The sequence below is a fragment of the Mastomys coucha genome, unplaced genomic scaffold (assembly GCF_008632895.1).
Source record: "Mastomys coucha isolate ucsf_1 unplaced genomic scaffold, UCSF_Mcou_1 pScaffold18, whole genome shotgun sequence".
Classification (NCBI taxonomy): domain Eukaryota; kingdom Metazoa; phylum Chordata; class Mammalia; order Rodentia; family Muridae; genus Mastomys; species Mastomys coucha.
Window position 1 is genome coordinate 114,940,567 of NW_022196900.1, and position 18,825 is coordinate 114,959,391.

General features: G+C 40.4%; 1 protein-coding gene across 3 annotated transcripts in view; it reads left to right on the top strand.

The window, feature by feature from the left end:
• The window catches only part of Gnb1 (G protein subunit beta 1), a 74,171-nt gene that overhangs the window by 53,672 nt on the left and 1,674 nt on the right, over positions 1-18,825 (top strand). For all 3 annotated transcript variants that reach the window (XM_031379753.1, XM_031379754.1, XM_031379755.1), the window contains 5 exons: positions 3,635-3,698; positions 6,028-6,190; positions 13,518-13,584; positions 15,348-15,549; positions 17,073-17,289. In XM_031379753.1, the coding sequence (XP_031235613.1) occupies positions 3,635-3,698; positions 6,028-6,190; positions 13,518-13,584; positions 15,348-15,549; positions 17,073-17,289 (713 nt within the window). The remainder of the gene's footprint in view (positions 1-3,634; positions 3,699-6,027; positions 6,191-13,517; positions 13,585-15,347; positions 15,550-17,072; positions 17,290-18,825) is intronic.

The following is an 18,825-nucleotide window of genomic DNA, read 5'->3' on the forward strand; positions in this document are numbered from 1 at the left end:
TTGGTATGGTTGCAAATGTCTTAATCTCAGTACTTGGGAGACAGAAGCAGGTAGATTTCTGTGAGATCAAGGGCAACCTAGTGAGTTTTAGACCATCTATGTTGCAGCACAAGCTTGAAGACCTAAGTTTAGATCTCTAGGGCACATGTAAAAACTGATCATGGCCAGATACTTATAGCCCCACTGCTTCAGTCGGGTAGAGATAGAAGCCCTAGTAGAAAATGATGAGTTCCAGGTTTAGTGTGAGACTACTTCAAAGGAATGAGGTAGAGAGTGCTAAAACAGGGCAGCCAATCTGCTTTCTTTGACTTCTACATATGGATATCACACAGACACACACAGACACACACGTTTGTAATATGTTTATTAGAATATTTCATTTATACTAATTTTCAGCTTTGGGGTGTGTTTGTGTGTATGAGAAAGAAATGGAGGGTTTCGATAGGGGAAGGGACTGGGTAAGCATGTGAAGGTCAGAGGATATGACTAAGGAATCAGTTCTTTTCTTTCAGTTCTGTGTGTGGATTCCTGGGACCAATTATATATATTTTGTTTGTTTGTTTTGGGGGGTATTTCTTTTGGGGGGGTGTTTCTTTCAGGACAGCTGTTCAGGAACTGTGTAGATAGGGCTGGCCTCAAACTCAGAGATCCTCCTGCCTCTGCTTCCTGAGTGCTGAGATTAAAGGGTTGTATGAGCCACCACACCTGGTTCAGGGGATCAGATTTAATGGAAGGGCTTGTTTGATAGGCACTTTTACCTGAGCCTTCTCTCTAGCCCTAAAATTTAATTTATAATAATATTCCAGTAATGCTTTTCCAGTTCTGTGGGGGGTTTTAAATCCCCTCTCTACAAAATCTGATGAAGTAGTCTCTTGGGCTGGGTTCTCCTCTGAGTAAAATGAAGAGTATGTGGGGTTGGGCTGTGATTGCTTCTTTTTGTTCTAGGCAGCTATTTGGCTAGTTCTCAGTTTCTGTCTCTATTGGAGGACAGAACAGGAAAAGCTTCAGACAGCACAATGAACTGTGTTGGTTCCTCCAAGTTATGTGACCTGAGATTAGAAGGCATGTCTTCTTTCACCTTCTGGAGGATCAGCTCACAGCTTAGCATTGTCTTAATTCCTCACTGAGTTAGCAATTATTGAGCTCTCTGAAGGTGACTTCTTAAATCAGAGGATGAGCTACTAAAGATGTCTCTTAATACCCTGTTCAGAGTCTCAAAAAGACCAGGCAGAAATAGAGCAGCGGAGGGGTCTTAAATACTGTCTTGTGGAGATGGTTGGAAGAACCTTAGCTATGATGACTGAACATAGTAGACTTTAACCGCCATAGATGGGGAGCTGGAAAGACTTTGAGTGACTGTCAGCCTTGGTCACACAGTCCCCTATCTCCATAAAAAGTAAGAGGATCATCTGAGGAGTTGGAGATACTAGTTAGTAGTTGAGTTTCCTTGTATTCTCAAGGCTCCAGAGTTCAGTCCCTAGAACCTCATAAGGAAAAAAAAAATGTACCAGAGGGCTAAGGTGCAGTTCATTGGTAAAGTACAATTTACTGTGCAGGAGACTGAGTTCAATCTCTAGAATTGAAAAAGAAATAAAAGTTGTAGCTGAAAAGAAAATGGGTGCCTGTGCCTGAATTTCGTCTTTCCTTCCTTCCTTCCTTCCTTCCTTCCTTCCTTCCTTCCTTCCTTCCTTTCTTTCTTTCTTTCTTTTTTGTTTTGGTTTTTTTGAGACAGGGTTTTTCTGTAAAGCCTTGGCTGTCCTGGAACTCACTCTGTAAACCAGGCTGGCCTCGAACTCAGTAATCCACCTGCCTCTGCCTCCCAGTACTGGGTTCAAAGGCATGCACCATCACTGCCCAGCGGGATTCTATTTCTTATCACATAATGTCGTTCTTTGTAAAAGAATTTATATATCAGAACATGGTTTGGCAGGTTATGATGTAGCACGGCTTTAGTGCAAGCACTTAGGAGGCAGAGACAAGTAGATGTCTATGAATTCGAGGTCATCCCGGGCTACATAGTAAGTTCTAGGACAGTCAGCTACATAATAGAGGGATCCTGTTTCAAAAAGGCAAATCAATCAGTCAAACAAGCATGGTTTGGTTAAAAGTGTCATAGGACTCAGAATAACGTGGTTGAGTTTTACCTCAAGTCTTTGATCAGCTTCAGAAATCCAAATATGTCCAAATATACTTGTGGCTGAAATGTCTAGAATGTATATATTTTGATTACAATTTGATGTTAAAACCTTTATGTCACTATCACGTGGTAGACCTGGAAGAGCCTCTCACCCTTCCTTAAGAGCACATTGTGTAGGACCCTGTGTCTGAGTAGCAGTGCTTTCCAGAATTGCCCTCACTCAGTTACTTCCCAGATAACTTAGATTCCTTTGCCTGTTAGTCATGCCTGCCTTATACAGTATATCCTGCCTTAGTTCTACAGATTCAGAGAACTGCAGATTCCAAACTTAGTACACAGCTGCCCTGAACTAGGACAGAGTCATGAGTAATTCATAATTCACTATAGTTGGTGGTCTCTTTTGCCCAACCATGTGCAATTCTGCTGTCATTTGTCATCTCATTACCACATAGTTTTACGGAGACAGGTATTCTATTTTATCTTTGCCTGGGAAGTTTGATAGTGTTTGTTTCCTTTTGCTTTTGAGGAATGGAGTCTGGGCCTCAAACTTGTTACATAGTCAAGTCTGGCCTTGAACTAACTCTGTGTCTGTCTGTCTGTCTGTCTGTCTCTCTCTCCCTCCCTCCCTCCCTCCCTCTCTCTCTCCCCCGAGTTATGTGGTTTCTCCACTTCTCCCATTCATGAGTTAAAACGTATGCTAACATTCGAGCTCATGATTATGTTCCAGATTGTTTTCTACTGGTGTGATTAAACACTGAGCAAGAGCAACTTGAAGAAGATTTTATTTCAGCTTATAGTTGTAGTCTATCAGCAAAGACAACAGAGGAATAATGCTTACTAGCTTTCTCCTTAGGGCTTACTTAACCTGCTTTCTGATGCCATCCAGGACTACATGCCCAAAGATGACACTGCCCACAATAAGCTGGCCCTGCTCACATCAATTATTAATCAAGGAAATACCCATAGGCTTACCTGTATGTCAATATGATGGAGGTATTTTCTCATCTGAGGTTCCTTCTTCCTTAGACAACTCTAGCTTCTGCCCCTCACCCCCACCCCAACATAAATAAAAACAGCAGAGTGTTTAAAATGGATTAAAATGGTTCCTAAGTGGGTAGTGTTTCAAGCTTTTCTCATAATATTCAAGCTTTCTTGGTATCAGATTGAACAAAATTGTGTCCTAAATATTTGATACTTCTCATTTCTCCGTGTATCTAATTTAACTTGGAATAAAAAAAGAAACCTGTCAGAAGCAGGTCAGGTCAATACCATCTCTCAGGTGAAAGGAAGAGCTGGGTAGTCTGGTCATCCAGGTTTCCCCAGGGCTAAATTGTTATCTGATACCAGTCATGGTATTCCATTGCTTCAGCATTGAGATCTACTTTCTTTTATTAAGTGTATTTCATTTTAAGCAAATATAGCTTTAAAGCTCTATCTAGTTGGATATCACCAAGATTTTTTGTTTTTTGTTTTTTCTTTTCCTTATCTTTTCTCCAGGCTCCTTGTCAGTGCCTCTCAGGATGGAAAACTCATCATCTGGGACAGCTATACCACAAACAAGGTAGGCAATGCAAGATTCTACTCTGGAACAGTAACAGTCTGTTCATGAGGTAATGACAACCCCTATGGGGGATGGAAGAGCTTGTGTTGCTGGCTCCTTGAGCTTGGCACACAGTTGTGCTGTGCTTTCTGTCTTGGCATGTAGATAAGAGCTGAGTGCTTCCTTGTCCTTGTACAAGACTCCAGTCTTAGTTTGACTGGGAACTTTTCTAATTTATTTCTAGAATACTGAAATGTAGATTCCATTTAGTTAGTTTGTTTTAACAAGAGATATTCTAAAATGCACTGTATTTTAATGTTCAGTCGAGGACTGGAAATGTAGCTCAGTGTTAGAGTACTTTTCTACTGGATATAATTCCCTGGATTTGATTCCCAGAACCACAAAAGATAAAAAATGTAACCCAGCAGATTGGTAAAAGTAGTCTGTAATTCTAGTCACTCAGGAGGCTAAGGCAGGAGGATCGAATAAACCCACAAGGTCAAACCTACCATAACAAGATATGGGAAGGGAGGAAAAAGAGAAGACAGAAATACTAGGTAGATGGGGTTGGGGGTTTAGCTCAGTGGTAGAGCGCTTGCCTAGCAAGCACAAGGCCCTGGGTTTGGTCCTCAGCTCTGGGGGGTGGGGGTGGGGGAGACAAAATAACAAAGAGACCAAAAAAAAATAAAAAAAGAAATACTAGGTAGAATGTTTGCCCGATAGGTCCAAGTCTCTGAATTAAATTTTCAGTTCTCTTATATTGAAATAAATTACACTGGGTATGGTGGTACATGCTCATAATCTTGTCATTTGAGAAATGGAAATAGGAGCCTCATGCATTAAAGATTATGCTTACACATATAATAAAGTTGAAACCAGTCTGAACTACATGAGACCTTGCCTCAAAAAATAAAAAACAATAGAATCCACTTAAATTCTGAGTGGGTGTGGTGGCCAGTCTATAATTCTAGCATTTGGAAGCCAGAGACAAGGAATCCCCAAAGCAATCTGGCTAGCTAGACTAGTCATATAGATGAGCTCTAGTTAGAACTGAGAAACATTGTCTCAATAAGGTGGAAAGTGGCCAAGGAAGGTTCCCAGCATCAACCTCAGGCCTCTATGTCCACTTTCTCTGGCATATGTGTGTGCACAAACACACACATACACTTAAAAACAGTAAGGGGAGCCAGGCGTGGTGTTACACACCTTTAATCTTAGAAGTTGGGAGGCAGAGTTATGTAGATCTCTGTGAGTTAGGGGCCAGCCTGTTCTATAAGTGAGTTCCAGGATAGCCAGAGCTGTGACACCAAGAAACCCTGTCTATAAAAACAAAAAGGTCCAGGGCTGTTCAGTCATTCACTGTCTGACTTTCCAGAAGGTCTTGAGTTTTATTCCTAGCACCTACATGGTGGTTTGCAACCATCTGTATGTCCAGTTAAGGGGAATCCAGTGCCCTGTACTGTACTCAAGTGATAAACATTTCATCAATTGGTCCTACAGATGACGTAAAATTAAGTAAAGCCTCAAAACAAATTTTAATGCTGTCATCAGGTAAGGTTAAAAAAAAATTAAGACAGATGTGTTTTCCCTCAAAATTAGTAGGTACATGTAAAAGATTGCAGAAATTTTAACTGCTGTATCTGACCAGCAAGATTAACTATGTTACCAATGTACAGTTAGGTTATTGCATGTATGTGTCACAGAGAAAATGAATGTGAATCAGTTGCTGTTTCCTAAGCTGACTTTATATTACAATTTTATCTTCCTGCCTCAGCTTCTTTATTGCTGTGATTAGCATGAACTACCATGCCTAGCTGTTTTTTATGTGTTTGTTTTGTTTTTCTTTTTAAAGCTCATAGCCATGATAAATTAAAGGGAAAAATAAATCTTGAAAATCATCTTAACATCACCCATATAAAAATACAAATATAATTTGTGTTTTCTTTGAGATTGTTTCTCATTATGTATAGCTCAAAATGTTCTCAAACTGCCTCAAACTTGTCCTCAGGGCTGGTGATATACACCCTAGTGGACAAGATTTTTTAGTTCAATTCTCAGAACCAAAAAAGACAGACAACAAAAAAACCCTCTTGTTCTTTCTCTCTTAGCCTTCCAACTCCTAGAGTCACTGACATATGCCATCACACCTATCTACTAGTTAGTTAGTTAGTTAGTTTTTGTTTGTTTGTTTTGAGGCAGTTTTACTATGTAGCCCTGGCTGGCCTCAAATTCAGAGATCCACCTACCTTTGCCTCCTGAGTGCTGGGGCTACAACACATACTATATACCCGGCTGTAGTCATATTTTCTTGAACTTAATAGTGTTGCCTGTCTGTATTCTTGTTATTTAGGTTCATGCCATCCCTCTGCGCTCCTCTTGGGTCATGACCTGTGCATATGCTCCTTCTGGGAATTATGTGGCCTGTGGTGGCCTTGATAACATCTGCTCCATTTACAATCTGAAAACTCGTGAAGGGAATGTGCGTGTGAGTCGTGAGCTGGCAGGACATACAGGTACATATCTCATGTTTCAATAATGTAAGCTGCTTACTGTTCTTTTGGTCTGTTGATTATTGGTTCAAGTAAAAGTTAAGATAATGGCCAGAAATTTTCTGAAAGTGAAGCCAAATCAGGGCCAATATGCCTTCACCTTTAAGAGACCTGTAAACTGTTTTATTTTGTTTTGTTTTTTGTTTTTTTAGGCCAGTTTTTTAATTCCCAGCTACTTTATTCTCTTTAGCAGTTAGCAGCCACTATTCTTGTTTATCAACACATTGGTGTTTCAGTACTATTTTTAAACTGCCTTCCATCTTCAGACCTTAATACTGGAATTCTCCTAATATAAGCATATGTTCTCCTAATATAAGCATGTGTTCATGTGCACAACCATATGTTTGTGCTCACTGACCAGTGCTTTTTTAGAAGCAGAAGAGAGTCTGTGGTCCATTCACCTTTTGAATGTAGCCAGCATTAAAATGTTGGGTGTATATTGTTTTGTTGGGAATTGATACATCATTTAGGACACCTTGCATTTCCAAAAGAAGAAAGTCCCATCATAGTATTTTCTGTCTATCCTGTCCCTCAGTGACAGGTAAAACACTCAGGATTATCTTTGCATGCAAACAAAGGATTGTTCCTAATTAACTGTCGTTTTAACCCTTAGGGTCAGTTTTAACCCTTAGGGTCAGGTAGGAGTACATCCTTTGTGCTTCTTAAGTTACATTACCAGTGTTTATTACTACTTCAGGAATGTGTGCTTCTTAATAGTCTGGCTTTAGCTGGAAGTATAAGTCACTGGTTTTAAATCTCTTCTTTCTCAAATATAAGAACTTAAAAGTGGAAAAATTCATACAGGCATGGCTTCCGTAAATTTTGATTAGTAGTACTTAAATTACTGTTCTAGGGGCTAGAGAGTATTTCGTAAAGAGTATTTGTCTAGCACACACAAAGTCCTAGGTCTATCACAGCACCATAAAACTGGACATAATGATATATTTTTGTAATCCCATCACGTATGAAATGTAGGTAGGAGGATCGAGAGTTCCGGGCTGGAGTGATGGCTAAAATTTCTTATTTAGAGAGTTGGAGAGATGGTTAAAAACACTGGCTGCTCTTCCAGATGGCCTGAATTCAGTTCCTAGCACCTGTGTGTGCTTTACAATATCTATATATAATTCTAGTCCCAGGGAATCTCAAGCCTTCTTTCTAGCCTCTGTGAATACCAGACATGCATGTGGTATGCAGACCTACTGGCTGTCCTGGTAAAGGTTTTATTGTGGTGATGTGACACCATGACCACAGCAACTCTTAGAAAGGAAAACATTAAGCTGGGCAGTGGTGGCACACATGTTTAATCCCAGTACTTAGGAGGCAAAAGCAGGCAGATTTCTGAGTTCAAGGCCAGCCTAGTCCACAGAGTGAGTTCCAGGATAGCCAGGGCTATACAGAGAAACCCTTTCTCAACCCCTCACCCACCCGAGAAGAAAGAAGGAAAGAAAAGAAAAGAAAAGGAAAGAAAGAAAGAAAAACATTTAATTGAGGCTAGCATTATTGTCATGGTAGGAAGCATGGCAGCATGCAGACAGACACGGTGCTGGAAGGTAGAGCTGAGTTCTATATTTGGATTCACAGATTGCAGGAGAGAGTGACATTGGGCCTGGCTTGAGCATCTGAAACATCAAATTCCACCCACACTGACCCACTTCCTCCAACAAACCCATACCTGCTTCAACAAGGAGGTATTCCTAATAGTACCACTCCCTATGGGCCTATGGGAGCCATTTTCATTCAACCCACCACACAAGCAGAACATTCATATACATTAAAAAAAATTTTAGAGCCGGGTGGTGGTGGCACATGCCTTTAATCCCAGCACTTGGGAAGCAGAGGCAGAGGCAGAGGCAGGCAGATTTCTGAGTTTGAGGACAGCCTGGTCTACAGAGTGAGTTCCAGGACAGCCAGTGCTACACAGAGAAACCCTGTCTCAAAAAAAAACCAAAAAAAAAAAAAAATTTTTTTTTTTTTAAGAGAAATATTTAACTTACTAGTTTTTAGCTAGTTCTAAATTTGAGCTGGTGGTCTACAAAGATGTCATGCTATAAGAAACAAACTGCATTATCTAGTTGTTGGGCATAGTGTGTCTATATTTCCATCAGAAAAAAATTTTTGGCATACCAGAATCTACATTCGTATATTTGAGGTGCTGCATGTACATTTATTGCTGTTGTATCTTCATGAATAATTGGTTGTTTTATCATGACTTAGTACCCCCTCACAGATAGTACTCTACTGTGAATCTATTTCTTCTGGGGTTTTTAGCCAGTTCAGCCTCATGCTCACTGTCTGTATGACATTTTTTCTTATTGATTGTTTTCCTAATAAGTTTTTTAATACACTATCAGCATAGAGTTAAGTCTTACTTTAATTCTGTTTAAAGTTTCTGCCTTTAGGAACTGGGAATATAGAGTGCTTACCTACCATGAATGAAGCCTTAGGTTTAATCTTCAGCCCAGCATAAAACCAGGTCTGATGGTATAGTCCTATAATTCAAGCACTTAGATAGATGGAAGCTCGAAGTTGAGTGTATGTAGTGAGTTTGTAACTGTCTGAACTACATGAGAGGCTGTTTTTAAAAATAAAGTAGTTGGGGCAAGCCCTCTACCTTGTAAATACAGGTAAGTTCATATTTTATATATAATTTCTCCTTGACTTATGATGAGATTATATCCAGAAATCTCTTTAAAGTTTAAAATATCAGGCATTGAATTATGTCAACTATGTCTAGGCTGCCATCCCTCCTCTTCCTCATTTTGACCAGACTGGCCTGAAATCTGCCTGCCTCTGCCTTGTGGGTGCTCGGACTAAAAGTGTGTGCTGCTACAATGGGTGTATACATCCTTTGTAGCCTAGGACACTGGAGGCTGCTGTGTTATATTCTTACAGTCCTGACCGAGAGCTTCAGTTTATTGCTGACAGCCAGCACCATGGGAAGATCATACCACTCACTCACTGATAGGTTGAAAGAATTGCATTTAAAATTTCAAGTTCATGTGCATCAAATGCTGCTTTTTATTGATGTACAATAGAAAAATCCTAAGTGGTGTTCTGGATGTGGTTGGAATTTGTTCTGTACTTAGGGTAGTTCTCTCTCCCTCTGCTTTCTTTTTCTCCTGTTTCTTTTCTTCTTTTGTGTTACTCTGTTTATAGCTCAAACTTGCTCCAGCCTTTGCATTCTTTTCCCTTTGCCTCCCCAGTGCTGTAATTACAAGTGTGCACCACCATGCCTATTTTCAACATTTTGTTTGAAGAGTTATATAGTCTCATATGCACTTAGACAACATTATCATTTCCAGTGCTGTGTACTCCTTCCTGGGGGTGTCTCTTTTTCTGGTGTCCTGTATGCTAAAAAGCTACTCCCTCATAATACCTACAGTTGTACATTATGCCAGTCCCTTTATATACTGTTTTTCTTGTATATCTAAATGCTTGTTCAGTGAAATTTAATTTACAAATTAGATAAAAGATTAACATTAAGCAGTAAGGTAGTGCAATAACTTAATGAATGCTATTTGAGAATTAAGATTTTTTTTTTTTTTTTTTTTGGGACTCATGGCACTGAGGGATTTTTTTTTTCTTTAAAGAATTTTTTTTTTTTTCTGGAATTTGCTAGGTTTCCATGAGTTGACTGATACCAGATGAGGTTACAGTGGTTAGAGTAGGCTGCTGGTAAGAAGTCTTAATTTTTTGAAAAGGTCTATTTGGCATTTGTTCTATAGTAGTAGTTGTTGTTGTTGTTGTTCTTCTTCTTCTTTTTCTTGTTGTTGTTGTTGTTGTTGTTAGGGTTTCTCTGTGTAGCCCTGGTTGTCCTGGAACTGGCCTCAAACTCACAGAGATCCATCTGTCTTTGTGTGTGATTAAGAGGGCAACTTGTGGGAAGTTGACTTTTCTCTTCCACCATGTAGGTCCTGCAAATTGTAATCAAAATGGCAGCAAGCACCTATACACATGACCCCATCTTGCTGGCCCTTGACTTTTATTCCTGAAGGATAGTTTTGATGGACATAGAGAATTTTGAGTTGATGTCACCTTAATGTGTATGAGTATTTTCCTTGTACAAATATTGGTGCACCACATGTATGACTGATGCCAGCGAAGCCAGAGCAAGGGTGCTGGGTTTCTCCTGGAACTTGAGTTAAGATAGTTATGACCCATTGTGTTGGTGCAATGAATTGAACCTGAGTCTTCTAGAAAAGAAGCCGCTGTTCTTAGCCATCTTCTCAGTCTTCACAATTTAAAAACATAACACATTAAGGGTGTATCTTTGATTTTAGCAGTTTGATGGTGATATTCCTAGATGTGTGACTTTCTTTATATTCTTCTTGTGTTTGGCATTTGGAACTCACTAAAATTTATCTTTTGCTAAATCGGTAAGAGTGAGCTATATCTTCCAGTGCCCTGGTTTCTATGGTTTTGGGGGTGAGCTGCTTCAGTTTCCACTTCCTCACATGCTTTGTTTCTATTCAAGTACATTCAGTGATTTTGTGGTCAATAGACAACAACTTTCCTTCCTATTAGACTATCAAATGACCAGTATTTGAGGAAAGCTCACCTGAGAATAGATGCAAGAATACAAATTGTGTTGGTGAGGTATGGAAGAGTGGTCACATAAGCTTTTGTGTCAAATGGTCTCTTCAGATTCAGAAGATTTCTAAAATAAAAACACAGAAATTCTTCTGTGTTTTTACTTTAAAATATCTCCTCTACAAGCACCGAAGTTTTCTGTCTTCTTATTTATAAGCAAGATTATTTTTCATGTTTCTGAATATAATTACAAGAGCTAAATGTAAAATGTCAGCTAATTGTATCATCTGATCTTGAGGTATGTCTTTGTGGTCCTTTCCTCTTGAGTATAGATCACAGTTTGCCATTTCTTAGTGCTCTTGCAGCCTTGGCAATATAATTGTCATAGCATCTGTAGGTTCATTATGTTCCTTTCAAATGTCTGTTTAGTTTCATCAGGTTAAGAAACACATACACAGCAGCAAAACTCTTACCTTTCCTTCTGTCACTTTTGCTGTCTGTGGGTATGTTTACTGCCTATGTGGTTTTGCTGTTAATTGTTAAAGTACCTGGCTGTGTAAGTTAGGACTTCTTGGAGGCTGCTTTAGCACTTCTCAGGGATGTTCCAGCAGACTGTCTGATCATCCCACTGGGTAAAGACAAGACCATTGAAATCAATTGAGGAACTGGCTTTTGGTACTCGATTCTATGTCCTATTGCTACTTAGGTAGGAGCTTCCTATGTAAGAGTATGCTCTCCAGGCTCAAAACTTAATAGAATGTGTAGGCTATCTTATAGGATAAGGAAACCCTAGAAATGGATATAATGGGTTCACAATAACAGTATTCATTATTATTTATATTAATATTTATTATATATTTTTTTTAATTGAAAATAATTAGCCAGGGGCTGGCGAGATGGTTCAGCGAGTAAGAACACTGATTGCTCTTCCAAAGGTCCTGAGTTCGGATCCCAGCAACCACAATGATGGTTCACGGCCATCTGTACAGCTACAGTGTACTCACACACATAAAATAAATAAAATAAATCTTTAAAAAAAAAAATAATTAGCCAGGTGGCATACTCCTTTAGTTCAGCACTCAGGAGGTAGAAGCACGGGAATCTTTGACTTCAAGGCCAGCCTCTTGTATATACTGAGTACCATCCAGAACAGCCAGGACTACAAAGAGAAACACTGTAATAAACAAACAAATAAGGCATGCACATATATACATGAATGAATGTGTATGTATATATGTATGTGTATATATATTTGGAAAATGAGTCTGTTGCCTAGATACACCCCCAAACCCCCTGGCTGTCCTGGAACTCACTCTGTAGACTAGACTGGCCTCGAACTCAGAAATCTGCCTGCTTCTGCCTCCCAAGTGCTGGGATTAAAGGCATGCGCCACCACTGCCCGGCCCTCCTAGATACTATTTTTAAGGAGACTGGAACTTAGGCACAGATTAGTCTCAGTGCTAATCCCTAGGGACTGATGAAAAGAAGAGTGGAAGGCTGGGCTCAGACTTGCCGTTATGAGACCTTGAGTGTTTTCATCCAGAGGGCCATGATTTGCTCTTCTGATGAAGCCTGGCATTGCCATTCAGTATTGTGACCTGGTAGAGTGAGTGACTAGAACATTTCCTTTGTATAATTTTTTTCATCTAATGATGTTTTACATATTTATGAACACAGTGGATTGTCTTTGTTTTTTGGTGGTTTGTTGGTTTGGGTTTTTTGTTTGTTTGTTTTTTTTTTTTTTCCTTCCCTCCCTCTGAAGAGTACTGGTGACCTTGGATATAGAAGAGAAGATTCTGTCTGCCTGTGAAATCTGCTCTGAAACGCAGAATTGGTCAATTAATAACTTATTTCTGTTACTATCATCTTGGTGTCCCACTCCCATTGGCTTGTCAAAGCCACAGACTAAAGCAAAGCCCAGGAGCCCTCAGCATCCCTCCATGTCACTCCAGCAGAAAGGAAATGCTATTTTCAGGCCTAACCACTCTAGCAATTGCAGCAAGTATCTGTGCACAGAATCCATACATATCTGGAAAGTTCTCAGTGTCCTGCCTTGTTGTATAATTTTATGTAACCATTTATAATTTGTCCCTTTGCTTGGCAGATTTTACTCCACTCTAGAGAAACTAGATGACTTTCAGATATCAGCCTGTTTCACTTTTCAGTGACTCGTTTTCTTCTCTCTCAAAATTTTTATTATATTTTGAGACAGTGTCACTGTCCCCTGTTCCATCCACAGCTTCTAAAAATCTTTCCAATGGATGTCAGCAGGAATATAGCTTTTCCATGCATACTCCATATCAAAGCTTTTGAGAAAGCAAGCCCATTCACCCATATTTTTGGAGCCTTCCCCCTGGATATTTTCAGTGTGCTTGCTGTTCTGTCATTCTTTCCTTTTCCTCTAGTTGGCCTGTAGCCCTTTATTCTATTATTGTCTTCTCTTCTCATTGGTTCTGAGTTCCTTTGTGTCCAGCTGCCCTACTCAGTAAGTAAATGAGCAAACAAATGAGGATAAAAGGGAGGGGAAAGACATAGGTAAGGTGGAAGAATGAGGTGTTCCCTAGGCATAGCTCACTGCTGTGTGCTGTGCAGGTGTGGGGTCTGTCTGAAGCATTATCCCATTGAGTCTACCTAGCTATAGTTTCACCCATCCTGTGACAGAAGCTCTGGGTATTTTTATTATCATGGTTTTCATAGTGAGAGGATCCCAGGATTGATATTTGCTAGACTCGGTTATTTATTTGGGCCTGCTCTTTTTCAGGTTATCTGTCCTGTTGCCGGTTCCTGGATGACAATCAGATAGTTACCAGTTCTGGAGACACCACATGGTGAGTACTGGACAAGAGAGAGAGAGAGGCTTGAGATCTATCTACTGTTCTTGTTAACACTGGTTAGTAGAGTTACTTCCCATTGCAAGATAAATTCTGTCCAGTAGTTAAGACGATTTTGAATTTGATCATAGCCTGGTAATTACAAAACAAAGTACCAATGAGTATCAAAGTATCATTGCACCATCTGTAGATATGCAAAGTTTGATTTTGAACAAAGAACTAAAATGTAGACATTTAAACTACAGTTGTATATCAAGTACCTGTTTTTCTTAATTTTTTTTCTCCATTAATTTTTACTCATGTATGTTGTGTTTTTAGCCCTCTGAGGGTTCTTTTTCACTGTAAAGTCAACTTAGCATATTGTGAGAATGAGTGTAGCTTTCAAACAGCAATTCTGTCAGATTTGTTTATTTTAGAATGTTTGTTTACTAGTAGATGGAGACACATTCAAGTACTTTTTCTCTTTGTTTAATTAAATGACCAGGTAGTTATTTTAAGGGAATAATTTTAGACTTAAGCTGCCCTTGTGGGTTTTTCTGATAATTGGAGGCATTCCTGGGAGGTCAGTAGCAGTATTTTAAAGTTGATTTGGTAGCATGGCTCACAGGCCAGCGAATCCAACAGTGGACTTCTGATGAAAATGTTAAAAAATGTAGTAGTTGTTTAGTTGATAAAACTGGGTATGTCAGCTGGTCTTCTACCTACAATGGGTTTTAAAGCAGTAAAGGAAGGTCTTTACAGTAAAATAGATGGACTTACCAATGCAAGTGAAGGCAAGCAGGCAGACAGCAAATGCATCCTTTTATGTGAGTTGCCACCAGAGGTGTGGCCCAGATTGAGGGCGAGGTTTCCCACTTGAAATGATCTAATCAAGACAATCCTTCAAAAATATGCCTAGCTGCCTGGGCTTTAGTTGATTTCAAATGTGATCAGGTGGACAGTGAAGATTAGTCATTACAGATTTCATGTGTTGACTATTTCCTTAGATGAAATGTGTGAAATTTTTGTGCTCTGTGTTTCTTCCTTCCGGTGCCCCCTCATGCCTAGCAAAGATAGCCAGCATTCATTGTGGTGAACTTAGTTGATTGGATTGGTGTTGCTGGGGGAGACAGGCTGGTGAGGTTGACAAGAATGGGCTGTTGCTGTTGCTTCTGCAGGTTGCAGCAGGAAGTAGCCTGTCATTTCCATAGCCAGCTCCTGCTTTATGTAGTGCTTTTGGTATCATGCCTTCAAGCCACTGTCAAGCAGATGCCCTTGGAAGACTTTGTATATCAATGAAGACCATCTTTGGTTTATGGTCCTGTGGAAGAGGAGTTGAAGCATCAGAGTTGCTCTGAGCCACTTATTTACCTAATATTCCCTCCCTGGTGTCTAGGAAGGTGGGAAACAAGGACATGGAAGGAATAACACAGTGGAACAAGCTCCTTTCTTTCAGGCCTTAGCACTTTTTGCAGTCCCACAAACTGCCCATGATTATCTTGTGTGAAAGAAATAACCTCACATATTCTGCTTTGAAAGGACAATGACTCCTTTACTATAGTGTGAGGTAACCTGGAAACAGCAGGCTCATATGCTCATCCATATAGTTGTTTATTTTCTTTATTTGCTTTTCCTAAACAAAATCTCATTACAGAAGTAAATGTGTCTTCACAGTGGCACAGAAGTCATCTGTGATCCTGGGGTAGTATAGAGGATGTTGTTTTAGGTGATTGGTCCGATGTGTGTACCTGATACCTACTTATCACTTATTCCTGCTCCAGTGCCCTGTGGGACATCGAGACTGGCCAGCAGACAACCACGTTTACTGGACACACTGGAGATGTCATGAGCCTGTCTCTTGCTCCTGACACCAGACTGTTTGTCTCTGGTGCTTGTGATGCTTCAGCCAAGCTCTGGGATGTCCGAGAAGGGATGTGCCGGCAGACCTTTACAGGACACGAGTCTGACATCAATGCCATATGTGTGAGTTTAAATTGTGTCTGCTTTAGATCTTAACCTTTTATTGTTGTTGTTAAAGATTTGGTTTTCTAGGGTCTGGAAAGATAGCGTATTAGTTGCTTTTCTGTTGCTGTGACAAAAACACCACGATCAAAGCAACTTAAAGAGAAAAACATTTAATTGAGGCTTACAGTTTCAGAGGGTGAGTCTGTGACCATCATTGTGAGGAGCCTGGTTGCAAGCAGGCAAGCATGGTGCTAGAGAAGTAGCTGAGAACTTCATCCTGAGATGTAAATAATCACAAGGCAGAGAGTGAGCGAGCGCACACTTGGAATGGCATGGCCTTTAAAAACTTTAGATATCCAACAAGGCCACACTAGGAATCAAGTCTTCAAACATAAGAGCCATGAAAATGGTGTGTGGACCATTCTTAATTACATTCGTGTCTGCCTGTCTGTGTGTCTGTGCATCTGGGTATGTGCATGTGTCAGTTCAGGTGCTCAGAGTCCAGAAAAGGATGTTTGATGCCCTGGAGCTAGAGTTAGGTAGGCTGTTAGGAGATACCTGATATAGATTAGGTGAACCAAACTTGGGTAGTAGTAAATGCTCTTAACTTCTGGCCTTTAACTCCAGTACCATTAAAAAAATTTTTTTTCAAAGTTTGTTTTTAAATTTGTGTTCTTTTGTTTTGTTTTGTTTTTTCTTTGTGTTTATTCTGAGAAAAGGTCTAGTAGTGTAGCCCAAGCTTACTTAGAACTGGAAGTCTTTCCCCAGCACTAAGATTATAGGCAGGCCTTTGCTACCAAACCTGGTTGTCCTTTTCTTTACAAATACAACCAGAGTCACAGAGTCTTTTAGAAGCAGTTGAACCCTGTGCTGTACATATATTTCAGACATTGATTAGGTACCAGCTCAACTTTGTTCCTTTCCTTAAATGACCAGTAATTTGGAGGCTGAATATTGTGCCAGCCAAGGGAATGGCAAATTTAGAACTTACTTTCTTGCTAGCACCTCCTGAAGGTGGCTGGAGTAGGGATTTGCTCCATCCTCCACAAGTCACTCCTGACAGCTAGTGTCCAGGGGATAGAAGCCCTTTAGCAGTGCCTCAATCTCATTGCATTTTCAATACTGAAATCTGCCTTGCTGACAGTGGCAGTCCACGAGTACTATGTCAGTACCCCCCTAGTATATGCCCCATTCACTCTAGGATGGCAACCCTTATTCTTGCTGGAACCTCATCCTGTTTTCCTTTCCATGGCAGCCATGACACTGCATTAACATTGTGTTTTCTTGAACATTTACTTTTTTGTCAGTATATGGCCTAGAACTTGGTATATATAGTTCAGTTTTACCTTGAATTCACTGTGTCCTGATGGCTGTGTACGCCATACCATGCTTCATTACAGACAGATTACTACACTTTTTACCCCCTCCTGTGCTTGTGCCCGAACCACGGGCCTTACACATGCTAGGCAAGTGTTGAATCAGCTAGCCTGTGTCCCAGGCCTCGGTGCTTACATACGTCTTGATTTGTCTTCTCTTTCTAGTTCTTTCCCAATGGCAATGCCTTTGCCACTGGCTCAGACGATGCTACATGCAGGCTGTTTGACCTCCGTGCAGACCAGGAGCTCATGACCTACTCCCATGACAACATTATTTGTGGTATCACATCTGTTTCCTTCTCCAAGAGTGGCCGCCTCCTCCTCGCTGGGTATGATGACTTCAACTGTAATGTCTGGGATGCACTCAAAGCTGACAGAGCAGGTCAGTAGCCACATGGCCTTTCTATGTTCTTGGACATCAACTTGCTTTTGTGTTATCAGCTTAGTTATGTCATAGCTCAGCAGAAGGGACAGTTAAAGGCCACATAATTTGAGCTCTGGCCCTCCTTCAAAGCTCTCCTGTGAAGAGAATGTGGGAGATGATAGTATGCCAGATTCAGTGTTCCAAGTTTGCCCTTTTTTCCTGTGTGTATCCATGGTTAACCTGGAACACTATTAGACCAGATGTCCTTGAATTTAAAACAGTCTTCTGATTCAGCCCTCTGAATACTAGAATTATTGGTGAGTACCATTAATTTTCAGTCTTTCTGATTCATTTCTCTGTAGTCATTTGCCTCCTGACATATTCCACCATGGCTAGCTCCATCTTCAGATTTCTGAGTCTATCTATACAGCTTTGACATCTGATACAGTGCCATGCCCCTTCTTCTGTACAAGGTTGTTGAACAGTGAACAGTGTAATGATTCAATTTAATATGTCAAAATCAAGTGGGTTAAATAAAGCTGGACAAAAGATTAGAACATTTTTGTCTCTAGAGTCTCCCATTGAGCTCAAGCTGACCTTAAGCTTCAAGTTGAAGAGTGTTATTACATCGAACAAATGTGCATTGGAGGATGGAGAGAGAATTATGACCATCGATCTTGTGGGTCCCACTGTGGCTGCTTATATCCTGCCAGACTACTGAATTGAGGACAGTTTTGGTGGTTCACACATTTAATCCCAGATCTCAGACACAGGCATGCCAATCTTTGAGTTCTAGGATAACCAGGGCTACACAGACCCTGTCTCAAAAATAAAAATAAACTTTTCTGCCTTTGATACTGTAGCCCAGGAAGCTGACCCTGAATTGCAGAGAACCTTCCAGCTCTAGGGTTATGTGCTTATTTGCCTAGTCGTACTTATGTGCTTAGTTGCTACATAAGTAGTGACAGGACTAGAAGTAGTTTCTGTGAGAGAAGGAGTGTCTTAGCAGGTGGTGTGCTATGTAAAGATGGCTCCATGATCTTAACTGTAGGCTCTGTGTACCCTGTGGTCAGTTGCTCTTCGGTTACTGTTCAGGCTTTTTGTTTTTTGGGTTTTTGGTTTTTTGGGGTTTTTTTTGTTTTTTGGGTTTTTTTAAGATTTATTTCTTCTATCTGGATAGTAGTGGGGTACACTTTAAATCCCAGCACTTAGGGAAGCACAAGCAGGCAGATCTCTGTGTTCGAGGCCAGCCTGGTTTTCAGAGTGAGTTCCAGTACAGCCAGAGTTACACGGAGAAACCCTGTCTCATGGATGTGGGGATGTGGTGGGTTTATTTATTTTATGAGTATAAGTGTTTTGTCTGCATGTATGTCTGTGCACCTGCAGAGGCTGGAAGGAGGGTGTTGGATTCCCCTGGAACTAGAGTTACAGATGACTGTGAGTCACCATCTGGTTGCTGGGATTTGAACTCTGGACCATTGGAAGAGCAGTCAGTGCTCTTAACCGCTGAGCCATCTCTCCAGCCCTGATTGGTTGCTCTCTCTTTTTTTTTTT